Source organism: Cavia porcellus, unplaced genomic scaffold (genome assembly GCF_034190915.1).
Source record: "Cavia porcellus strain 051 isolate PalLab524CR breed Dunkin Hartley unplaced genomic scaffold, mCavPor4.1 scaffold_6, whole genome shotgun sequence".
NCBI lineage: Eukaryota > Metazoa > Chordata > Mammalia > Rodentia > Caviidae > Cavia > Cavia porcellus.
Window position 1 is genome coordinate 55410921 of NW_026947489.1, and position 12702 is coordinate 55423622.

A 12702-nucleotide genomic window follows, 5' to 3' on the forward strand; every position below is an offset into this window, starting at 1 on the left:
GAAAGGTATCAGATTATCTGAGATTAGTAACACACTTGACTCTTCATTTCTCTCTGTACAGCCAGTGCTGATTTTCCATATAACCCAGGACAAGGCCAAGCCATAAGAAATGGAGTCAACAGAAATTCTGCCATCATTGGAGGTAGGTGATGTATGAAATAGGCTTTCATGTGGCTACTCACTTGTGACAAGTAATGATTTTCAATCACACAGTAGTCTTGGGGACGAAAGAACTGTCTGTATTCTTAGGTGATTCATCTCACTGTTGAAATACAATGTAAGACTGTGAAGCACAATGTTAGGAACCTGTGATTAGTGGAACCTGGCTGCCTGTTAATGCTGATCATCGTAAACCAGACGGAGTCTGAATATTTAGGCTGGCAGTAGTGGCAACAGCTAGGACATTTCTTTATCACCTCCACCTTTCACTAGCACCTTCTCCTACCCCAAGTGATCCAAAATGACTTAAAGATGGAGACGAATTTTGCAGTCTGGTTTTAGGTATCTTAGTAAATTGATCAGGAAGTAAGTAAGCCAGAGCACTTGAAATATTCACGTTGTTTCTTCTCATCATAGATAGCTGGAGAAAAGTTTGACTCTCCTACTAGAGTTCCTCATGTCTGGATCAGTGTAGGAGCCCTGTCACCTGTGGACCATTTCTGTCTAAATTCAGAAAAATGACTCTTGTCTCTCTGAGTGTAGCTAATACTGTGAACATAATAATTTTAAACTCATAATAATTTTAAACATCGACATGGCTTAGCCAATATGTTTGTTGCTCGTGGGAAGAAAATAGATACCTATAAGAAATACATAAGACTGTAAAATTAAAGTGTATTCATAAGATGTTTTCATCACATTGGCCAAAGTTCAAGTACAGTCTCAAGAAGGACTCTGTCCGGTTGCTTTCTGCTTTTCTAAAAATCAACTTAGTTAAAATGTGCTACACAACAGATAAGTGAGTTTGGACAAGAGCATCACCCATAACCACCCCTACGATGTGCAGAACCATCCCATCAGACCAGAAAGACCTCATTTGCATTTTGGGAGCTCATCCTGCCTTGCCTCGCTCCCAACCAAGGCAACCTTTAATCTGCTTTTGTCACTGTAGATTAGTTCTGCCTCCTTTAGAGTCAAAGCTGGAATCACATAGTATATTATGGCATGTGCTCCTGTTTGCCCCACATGTTTCTGAGCTCTGGTAACACTGATACCTCTATCAGTAATCCATTTATTTTTCCTGCCAAGTTTCATTCCATTGAATGGACACACTATAATTTGCTTTATCCACTTACTTGTTGATAACTTGTTGGTTTGTTTCCAGATTTGGGCTATTTGTGAAAGTCTCTTGCGAACAAAAATTTTAATTGCTCTTTGTAATTCCTGATGTTATAGAGAGGGGATGTTAACCTTTATTCAAAACTGCCATATGGTTTTCCAAAATGATTGAGCCATTTTTCCATCCCACCATCCATATCTGAGAGGTCAAGTTGCTCCACAGTCTCATCAGCTCTTGGTATTGTTAATCTTCTTGTTCAGCCATTCTCGTGACTGAGTAGTGAGTAATACATGTATCTCTGTGCTTTTAATGTGCATTATCTGATCACTGGTAATGTTAAGCATAACTTAACTTTATGTGCTTATTGCAATATATGTGAAGTCACTATTTAAATCTTTCTCCATTTTTTAAAATAAGATTTGTTTGACTCTTGGTAATAAATTATAAGAGCTCTTTTTTTTTTTTTTTTTAATTTTTATTTAAGGAGAAAAGAAAAGAAAGAAAAAAAAAACAGTGAAGGGGTACAAGTTATACAGATTTACAGAATAAAAAAATGCGCAGTAGGAAATCACTAGTTAATGGATTACATATTGCCATCTTAGAAATAATTGTTCAAGTCACAAAATTAAAGCTTGTAGAGTGGACATTCCACCAATGATACTGCAAACAGTTCCGTTCAATGATCCAATAAAACTCTGTGATATCATTTTCTATCTTATACTTTTAAATATACATGCAGTTATATAGTTTAGAGCACTTTCTTTTCCTCTCTTTTGTACAGTGACTATTACACATTTTGGGTTTCATTGCTCCCACGGTTCTTGTTGCTTTTTTGGAAGAGAGTAAAACCAAATGTGACATAATAGAACAGAATCGGTCAAGTCAAAAGGGTGGACATAATAGATAATATAAAAACATATTACAAGGTGATCAACAATGGTTACCCTAATGCCTCCCGCTATTTCTAATAGAATTGCCTATATCATTAGTTGTAATACAATTGAACAAAACCGTAAAGAATAAAACCGACAAAACTAAAACATTGGAGACATTGTAGGTCTTCAAAAGTAGATAAAAGTTAACGAGAATGGGCGTTGTAATGAATCTCATTATCTTCTCAGCTGATGCCTAAACTTTCGAACCTGATACTATCCAGCAAAACAGAATATAGGAACCTCAGTCAAAAACAAGATGGTGAGAGCAATACAGGGCTTCAAATCGAGATAATAGAAAGTCGAAGTGGGTTACTATATTATATCCTGCTATATTTTTCCCTGTAATTAAATGGGTAAAAATAAAAAAGTAAATAATGGAGTGGAGATTGAGAAAAAAAAGGGCATAACAGCGAAACAGGGCAGATCAAAACATAACCATTTAAGCAGAACAGTGTTTCACCACCAGCTAATCCTGACCCAAAAATAGTTACCATATTGACTCCCTCCCTGAAGTCCTTGAGTACAACTTCATACACTGTAGCATTAAGTATATCAAAACAATGTATATCCATTTAAGAGAATAACAGCATTACAGAGCTTTTAGAATCGACCAACAGAAAATGAACAATGGTCTCTGTATAATCTCCTTGTCTTTAAAAGGTTTTTTCTTATATTATCGTACATAGTAAAATCCAATAAGATACAACCTGTTTAGACCATTGGAGACAGAAGAACAAAAGCTAGATGAGACCTCAAAACAAGATGGTACTAAATCAGCATTACCTATTAAGATGTCATTTTCTCCAAAAAAAGCTGTTCCTATCATCCAATCTTCTCTGTCTCATTTCTGTTGAGCTCTTTTTCTGTCAGTAGCTGTCAGTTTGTCTTCTTCGTTTTGGTCTCTGCTCTATTCGTTGTGGCCTCCCCGCCCCTATTTCTGGGTTCTTTGTATTTTTCTTTTTATTTTTCTTTTTTTAGAATATCCTGCAATACTTTCTGTAGGGTTGGATTGGTGGTTGCAAATTCCCCCAGTTCCTCTTTATCTTGGAAGCACCTCGTTTTTCCATCAATTTCCAGGGACAGTTGTGCAGGATATCTCAATCTTGGCTGTAGATTATTATCTTTCAAAGCTTGAATTATTTCTCCCCATGCTCTTCGTGATTTGATGGTTTGTGAAGAGAAATCTGCTGTAATTTTGATGGGTCTTCCCTTGTAAGTGATCTGTTTCTTGTCTCTTACAGCTTTTAATATTCTGTTCTTGTATTGAATTTCTGGAATTTTTATTATTATATGCCTGGGTGTTTCTCTGTTAGGGTTGTAGGTAGCTGGGGTCCTGTATGCCTCATACATTTGAGTATCTTTACCTTTTGCTAAATTAGGAAAATTCTCCTGGATTATTTCTGTGAGTAGCTTTTGTAGTTCACTTGTTTGTGTCCCTACTTCTTCTTTTATGTTCTTAATCCTTAAGTTATGGCTCCTCTTATCATCTTCTTGTCTTTGTATTATTGCTGTGTGTTTCTTTGTTATTTTTAAGAAGTTTTTCATTTCATTCTCCCATGTTTCAAGTCTGCCCTCCAATTCAGATAGTCTGTCCTTAGTTTCTTTCAAGCTGTTATGCCAGTCTTGGGTATATTTCTTGATTTCTTGATAGTCCCTTTGCACCTGCTTCACATACTCAATGCTTTCTCTGTTTTCTCCATCAAGCAATTCTCCCCTCTTTTTCTGTTCTTCCACTCCACCATCTGCTTTTTCCTGGGTGGTGCTTAGCATTTCTCTAACTATTCTGCATACTTCTAGCTTCAGGTCATTGATAACTTCATTCCTGAATTGGTCTATGAGGCTCTCTAAATGGCGCTTAATGTATATTGGTACAGTGTCCACTATTGCCTGATTCTCAGGATTGGGGGTCGAGGAGCCTTTTTTGTTGCTTCCCTTCCCCATATTTTCTGTTCCTTATAAAATGTAATCTTACACAGGAGGCCCGGCTTCCCTGCCTGTCAGCTACAGCTTGATCGAATTGCGCTGGCTAGTTGTTCCCGCTCACCGCTGCGCCCCAGGGAGTTGCGGAGGAAGCAGCCTACGCGGAAGTCGGTGGCTCCTCCGGGCCACCGTCAGGCTCTGGGATCTGGGCTAGGCCAGCCTAGGGAGTCCGCGAGCAGCGTCCCTCCGGCCAGGCACCTTTCACCAATCCCGTCCGAGAGGGAAATGCGCGGCTGCAGTTGCCGCCGCGCCCTGCTCTTACAGGACTGCCCGCGCCCAGAAAATCCTCCGCTGGAGTCAGACTGCGGTAGGGAGTCAGTTCCTCGCTCACCTCGCCACCAGTCAGCCTTCCTTCCTGCCCGTCGCGTTTCCGAGACCGTTCCCAGACGCCCGTTCCCAGAGCTCGGGGGTCGCGTCTCTCCTTGCCGAGCCGCTGTGGAGGTGGCCGGCCGCCGCGCGGCGGGAAATCCAAACCGCGGTTTCCGATGGCGCGGAGTCAAGTCTCCACACCGAGATTTTTCTGTTCCTATTTTAGCGCCAGGGCTGTATTCCAAGTTGGATTCTCTCAGCCCAGTTCGTTCCTGAGTCAGCAGAGCATATCTCTACTGGTTCGTATCTCCTTAGTCCGCATCATTCCTGGCCTCTGAGCCGAGCCTTTAGAGAGCGTTCAGCAGTTGCTGTTGTCTGTCCGCCATGTTCTCAGGAATCCTATAAGAGCTCTTTTAATATTTTGGATACAAATCCTTTGTCAGAAATACGTATTATAAGTATTTCTTCCCAACCTGTGGCTTATTAACAAATTTGACTTGGAATGTCCAGGTTCTGTACCTTCTTACTGATTTTCTGTTTCATTGTGCTATCAGTTACAAACAGAAAGGTGTTGAAATGTCCAACTATAAATGTGAACTGGCCAAACTCTATTAGGCTGTCAATTTTTGCTTCACTTATTCCGTAGTTCTATCAGAGGCCCACACCTTTAGAGCTATGATCTCCTCAGGATGAATTGACATTTTGCCATTATGAAGTGTCCTTTATTGCATCGAATAATTTTATCCTTTATCTCTTACTAATACAGCTACTCTAGCTTACTTATGAGTGGTGTTTGCATAAGTTCTTATTTACCAGTTCCATTATCGCTGTCACTTCTGAATATCCTTCTAATTAACCAGTTTTTCTCCTAGTTGAGTGACAGTTTCCTACTTTTCTTCTCTTTGTGTATTTGGTGATTTTTTTTTTTTTTTTTGGATGCTAAGCATCATTAATGTCCCACTGAGACTGGAGGTTTGATTGCCTTCCTTTAATGAGTACTGAGAGGTTTGTTCTGAGAAGCAATTAAGTTTCTTACATTTTGGATCTTTTAGTCTTCTTTTAAAAGTACTTGGGGTTAAATCCTGAACAGCTGTCACTCATGGCCTACTTTTACAAAACGTTCCGTGAGGTCTCACCACTGTGGTTGCTTAGAATGTGAACATCTCCCACCTCTCTGTGAGCTCTGGAAATGTTCTATACCCGTGGAATTTCATCCTGTACATGCACATAATAGCATTCAGTCACAGACTCCAAGAGACAGATTATTAAAGTTCTTTCTATGTATTATTAAAGTTCTTTCTAAGTTCTTTCTATTAAAGTTCTTTCTATGAATTGGTAAATAACTTTCTCCCTTTCTCTGTCCACTTTCTCCCATCCCTCCCCCTCCTCCTGGCTTAGGGAGCACTCTCACTGTGAATTATTTTTCCTATCCCTCCCTACACAGCTGTCCAGAAATTGCTACCATTTAGAAAACTATAGAAAGTATTCAACTCACCATGTGTCTGTTCTACCTACTGTCCAGTGTCTGAGAGCTGACCTCTCACACATTTTGTCCAGTATTTTAGTTTCTTTGGGCAGGAAGACAAGTTTCTCCGATGCCTGCTACCTGTTTGTGGCCAGAGCAGAAACCTCCCTTAGATCTCTGTTGCCTGGGTGGTGGTTGCTTTGGGTGGGATTGAACCACGGTGAGGGAGTGTGGGGGAGGTGTCACACAGGACCTATGCAAGACCTGTTTAACCCTCTGTCCTCCCCTTGTGCGCAGGGGTCATCGCTGTGGTAATCTTCACCATCCTGTGCACCTTGGTCTTCCTCATCCGGTACATGTTCCGTCACAAGGGCACCTACCACACCAACGAGGCCAAGGGCGCAGAGTCTGCAGAGAGCGCGGACGCTGCCATCATGAACAACGACCCCAACTTCACAGAGACCATTGACGAAAGCAAAAAGGAATGGCTCATTTGAGGGGTGGCTGCTGGCCGCTGGATGGGGAGGGGGATCCCAGGGAGGAGGGAAAAGCGACAAGAGCACCCCGCTTCATACTCCTGAGCACATCCTTCAAGTATCAGCACAAGCTGGGGGTGGCAAACACCGGAATACTCCTGAGACTGATCACCACAAACAAAAATAATAACTTTTTAATATTTCTTTATAGCTGAGTTCCCCTCCTTCCGTATCAAAGCAAAATAATATAAAACATGCTTTTAGAGTCCAAGCAACGGTTGAAATTTGTAGGTAATATCTGTCTTCTTTTGTGCGTGTTTAGAGGTGTTTGGGAAACCCATGGTAATAGGGCAAGTTTTCTACATTTTTAAGAGCCCTTAGAATGTGGATATTTTTTCTCGAGAAAAGCTGAAGTGCATCCATACAGCCTCCAACATTCTCTTCCTTTTGCATAGAGTCAACTTTTAACAGGCTATTGTAGTGTTTAGTTTGTGTTCATAGATTTTTTTTTTTTTTGGTGTCCTATAAATTGGAAAAGAGAAGGAAGGGCCGAGAAGAAACTATCTGCAGTTTGCAAAGAGACCTGGAGCAGGGCTTGACACCGGCTGTTGAAGAAAGAGTGTGCACTGACATCTGTCACAGCAGTGTGACCAACTCAGCTGGAGAGAAGCACTAAAGGTCCAGGAGAAGTAACATATATATCCATATATATTGGGGTTGTTGATTTTCCTTTTTTCACTGAATTCTAGACTGCTGTTCCATGTATGTAGTCTTAGCTCTCTTCAATATCTGTAACTATCAGCTACAATGCCGTGCTGACCAACTGTTAGGAAACACTTTTCCTGTTTTATCTGTGGGACATGGGATGACTTTATATATGTATGTGCACCTCAATAGAGAATGAGAGCCAGACAATATGATTTTTTTCCTGTCTCTTTTATAGTTGTAGCCAGTGTACAGACACTCCCCGGTGTGTGCACAAGTTAGGTCACACTTGTTGTTTTGCTTTAAATCTCAAATTTTTATGCCCCTGATATAAAATCCTAGCAGACTGTCCTCTAAATGTCACACTATAATAAAGCCGCATGATTATGGGTACTGGTCTGGAATCCTATGGGACACTGCTGTACTTTAAATCAGCTGCCCACGTGTCGTTCCACCAATAAACACACTGCCATGATTCAGAGGTCTTCTGTGACAGACACTTTTGAATCTCAACTTCATCGCAAACATGGCAATTGGTTGTTGCTTCTCAAGGAACAGACATTCTAATCAGTCACCTCCTAGCTTAATCAGGAGCCTCGGACAATTTATTGCAACAAAGAATTCACCAATCTTATTTAAAAATAATGGAACCCATGTAAACAAATGAAGACATTGCTTCCTATTGAGCTATCCAAAAAAGAATTTATTTCATCATTGTTTTAAAAAAAAGATTATGCAAAAGCAAAATTTATTTGTAGAATGAGCACTATTTATGATCATTATACACCAGGCCTCCTATACTTAAAAACTTTTTTAAAATTTTGTAGACACCAACATGTTGAAGAATTCTGTATGATCAATTCTTTCTTTCTCTTCTTGGAAGGGATGAGATTAGGTTAGCAAGCTATGGATGTTATTTTTCTGATGGTCTGGCTCAATAAAATGTGCATTCTGATGTGCGAGGATTACATATACACACTTTGCAAGAGTTTCTGTATGTCCAATTTATGGGAGGATCTCAGTTTCCTGGTACTGGAAAGCCTTTCCCAGACTCACCAATGGCCCCGTGCACCCATAGCTGGCATGTTCCAAAGGAGACAGTGGACAAATTCGCTCCCCCTGAGTCAAAGTAACAGGACAAAAGAGAATCCTGACACCATTTCCCAGTAGTTGGTTCGCTTCAAACACTCTCAAGAACATCTTCAGTCTTAAAAAGTCTTGATCATTCTCCCACAAAACACATAAAACTGGAGAAATATTCAGTGACTAAATATCAGAATAATGTAATATCTACAAATGACGTACTGAAAGCAAAAGCTATTTCATCTCACCAAGGCAACAAATTTTAAGATTATGGATTTTTGATGTCTTCAAACCTACTTTACAGTATACTTTCATGCTTAACAAATAATACCAGATGGAAATTTATCGTTTTCTACATTGCCCATGATAGCTGTAATTCTATCTGCATTATCTCTGGTCTTTTTCTTTCTTTCCAAAATGATTAGGGGATTACAGCCATCAAAAATAAGCCCTGGTTTGGAAATGTTCTCACCTTTTCTTTCTCTCTCTTTTTTTTTTTAATTTTAAAGAGATTAAGACAAAACAGGACATAACAGAGTAGATCAGAACAGAACAATTTAAGCAAAACAGTATTTCACCAGAAGACAACCCATAATTAACAGTAACTACCACAATGTCTCTTTCTTTGAAATAGTTGAGTATAACTTAATATACAATAGTATCAAACATAATAAAATAGTATAAAAACATTCAAGATAATGAGAGTATTACAGGGTTTTCAGAACCACATAACAGAAAACAAACAATGGCTACTATATTATCTCATTTTCCATAGGAAATTTGTTTATACTTTCACACGTAATACAATCCAATAAGGTACAACATGATAGAGCCAATGCAAACAGAAGAGCAAGAGCATGGTAGGACTTCAGAGTAAGATGATATAATATCATCTCACCTTTTCTTTCTCATCCCTCTCTTCTTTACTCCTTCCCACCACAAATGATACAAAGACACAACCTTTCTCTCGCCAAACGTGCACAGCCCCAACACTGACTGACCTCAGGTGTCAGCTCTGCTTCCCCGTCACCATCAAATAAGACACAGAGACAGCGACAATGGCAGTTTCTCCCCCTGAAGGGGTTACAATGTAGGCCCCTGACAGGACATAAACAATGAGATAGGGTGGTAACTAAATTAACTGCCAAGGGGTCCTCTTTTGGGGACCTTGGGCTTCACCAAAATTTCCACATCTGTTTACAAAGGCCATATGCAATGCCCCATAAGTGGTAAATAATTTAATTATGTGAAGAAGATGACATTACCCAATTTTCTAATTCTCCAACACTATATGACCCAACTGTATCACTTAGATCCCCCCAAATCTTGAGCCTTTATATCCCAATCAACTAAGCACACATGGGCTAGTGGAGATAACTTTTTTTAAAACCAAAAAGAGGTTTTAAAACTTCAGTGAACATTAATGGCTCGTTTAGGGTTTGTATGCCAGAGACATCCTCTCTGTTAAAGCAAGCATCGATGTTTTTTCCAAGAAACTAGGAGGAACCAGGCATGATGGCACAGGCCTGTAATCCCAGCACTCAGAAGGCTGAGGCAGGAGGATCACTGCAAGTTTGAGACCAATCTGGGCTACAAAGTAAGCTCAAGGCCAACCTAAACTGCATAGTGAGACCCTATCTCAGAAAGCCAAAAGAAAGAAAGAAAGAAAGAAAGAAAGAAAGAAAGAAAGAAAGAAAGAAAGAAAGAAAGAAAAAAGAAAAGAAACCAGGATGAGGGAACTTGGAATGAATGAAAGTTCATATCACTCTGTGTTCTCAAAATGCATATTCTGTAGAGGTCAAAGACACTAGCCCTGGACATAGAAGTTATTTTACTATTGAATTATGCTCTAGCTCATCTTATTATTTAAGAATACATTTCTCTCACTTTCAACCAACTGCTTAGAAAAAGGAGTTACTACGAAAGTTTTTAATGGAGAGCTGGGAACAATGGTTTAGAGGGCTGTGGGTAGAAAGTTTCCTCTTGTGTTGCACTGATGAAAAAGCATATCCTGCTAACAGGGGCAGGAATTCAAGGGCAGCAGAGGAATTACTGGCCTGAGCTGAGGAGTGGACCTTAAATTCTTGTGGAACATCTGTCAAGCAGCTGCCAAGCAGGCTGAGCGCAAACTCCAGAGAGTACTTCAGGAAGCCCATAAAATATGAAGTCTTCAGGAAGGGCCAGGAGGAAATTTCTGTTTCCTTCTGCGATACGATCTGTTCTTTCCCCGTCTTCTTCTTCTCCTCCCTCTACCACACCATCACCTTCTTCAGGGTTCATGGTCCTTTTTCATCACGCCTTCAACCAGCTAACACCAGATGTGAACCTCGTAACATTTTGCTTTTTCTTTTCCCATGCCATCAAGTAGTTTCAAAAAGAAAGGCAGCAGTTATTAAAGTGAATTGGAGTCAGCCAGTCAATAATAGGTCCTCAAAATGCTCTTCCCAGGAGAACCACCAGGCCTCGAAATAGGTGAGAACTGTGTCCACAGCGGATTCGGGCTAAAACATCAATAAGCCCTCTTTTAAAATGACATTTTGATGGCAGTGGACCCCAAGAGTCAGCTGGCAGAGCCCCAAGGCTTTCTCCCTCCCAGACATTCAGAGATCCTGGCCAAATTAACTTCAGTCCCCTTTCCCCTGGTGTTTAAGCTAAAGCCATTTTGCCTATATTATACGACAGCTTTGCCGTGCCACTGACTCCTAACTACAGAGTACTTCAAAATCCAAATACAAAAGCCAAGGTCAGAGGAATCGGGAGAAGACTGCCCTTCCAGCTTGCAGGTGTACGTCACATCCAAAGAAAACAGTGTGGTCATGCCCAGGAGCATGGACACTTACAGAGCATTGCTAAATTATTCACTGGGTAGACCTCCCGGGAGCCAATCTGAGAAATTAGCATGCAATTTGTGTGCATAAAGCCCTGAATTCCCACCTGGACATGGCCTGAAGCTCACCTTACCTACTCTTACACATGCCCTCAGTGCAATTAGACAGACTTGTAGACAAGCCAACACGAAGTATGAAAGTGACATTCTCATGTGGCCTGGTGGTCCCGTGCCTGCATTACTGTTTCACCCTGTATGGTGATGTTGGAAACTCTAAAGTGAGTTTCCAATACAGCAGTACTTAAACTCATCCTCCCAGAAGTAGAAGAACCATGGTGAGAGATCATAAAGATCTAAATAGGCACAGCTATGGTAACATAGAACCTGCATTTACAAATTTAGCTTTCAGGTTAATGTGTGTGGTAAAGATGGGCCTGCTGATGGGGTCTCCACCATTTCTAGGGCTCAGATAGTTTACATGAGAGTCCTTCTGGCTTTCAGCAGACTGAAAAATGGAAGTTCCACCCAAGCAAGCCAAGAAATACTTCTCAAGATCACTGACTCAAAGTTTTATTTTACTAGTTTTTCTAATTTTCTCAGTTAGCATGGCGACTGCAGGGAAGGTTAGAGCTGGGGAAGCCAGGCCAGCTATTTTCCTGTAAATTGGGGGAGGACTCCATCCCTGTGAAATGACACAAGACTTCACTCTCTAAAAGCAACAGCATGTAAACTAGAATGAAAGAGGGAAATTATGTATGTATGCCTATTATTCTTTGTGAATGTCTTTCATTTATCTAAAATTATATTAGAAGCCAGATTGATAAAATAAAAAATTCAAAATAGTTTTAATTATCCTAAAAGTGATTCCTTGTGTTTTGTATCACTTGAGTTGCTTAGAAGTCATTTTCCACCTTCAGCCAAGGTCAGCTCCATGCGCTGAAGCAGACTCCAGCTGGGAACAGAATCTTCCTAAAAGCTTCAGGGACAGGGTCCATCCTCAGAGACGGCTCTTATTTGGGGACATCCAGGGAATTTTTTTTCTTTTTTTTGCCACATATGTTCTCACAATCCCATTCTTCTTAAAGCAGTTTAATAGACACTGACATCATCTTTTGGATTAATTTACACACAGTTTGATTAACTGTGAATAAAGTGACCTGCAGGATACATCGCGATCTATGTTCAGAAATGAGGAGTTACGCTGGGCAAAAGGATCCAGGCCAATAGGCTAGAGAAGAAGGTCTCAGGATGCATTGGGGGTAGAAAGCTTTCCAAGTGTGTCCTCTTATACATTAAGAGCTATGCTCTTAATCCTGCTTTCTGATCTTTCATTACCACCAGGGAGCCACTTCCCTTTAATCAAGTCTCATTGTGGTATCCAGATGTAAGGAAGTGTGAGTTCCAGTAATCTCTATCAGTCCCTCAGATCAATCAATAGTAGCACTCCAGCATATTTAGGAAGTGTTGGTGCTGAGATTATTTGTTGTGATGCTGCTTTGCAAATGCAATCCAACAGGTGCCGAGAGAGTGAGGTGAAGTCCCTTGAGAAAAGGAAATACACACAATAGAAGTTGATAAATTTCAGAATTATGGACTGACAGGTTGAGGACTTAATACCTTCAACAAGAGCTTTTAAGCCACAA

The 12702-nt window shown here is 40.5% G+C and overlaps 1 protein-coding gene across 1 annotated transcript in view; it reads left to right on the forward strand.

Annotated features, from left to right (window-relative positions):
• Positions 1–11919, forward strand: part of Cntnap2 (contactin associated protein 2) — a 1917858-nt gene extending 1905939 nt beyond the window's left edge. The window contains exons 23-24 of the mRNA XM_063250667.1: positions 62–142; positions 6266–11919. Of these exons, the coding sequence (XP_063106737.1) occupies positions 62–142; positions 6266–6465 (281 nt within the window). The 3' untranslated portion in view covers positions 6466–11919. The remainder of the gene's footprint in view (positions 1–61; positions 143–6265) is intronic.
• The last annotated feature ends 783 nt before the right edge of the window (positions 11920–12702 follow it).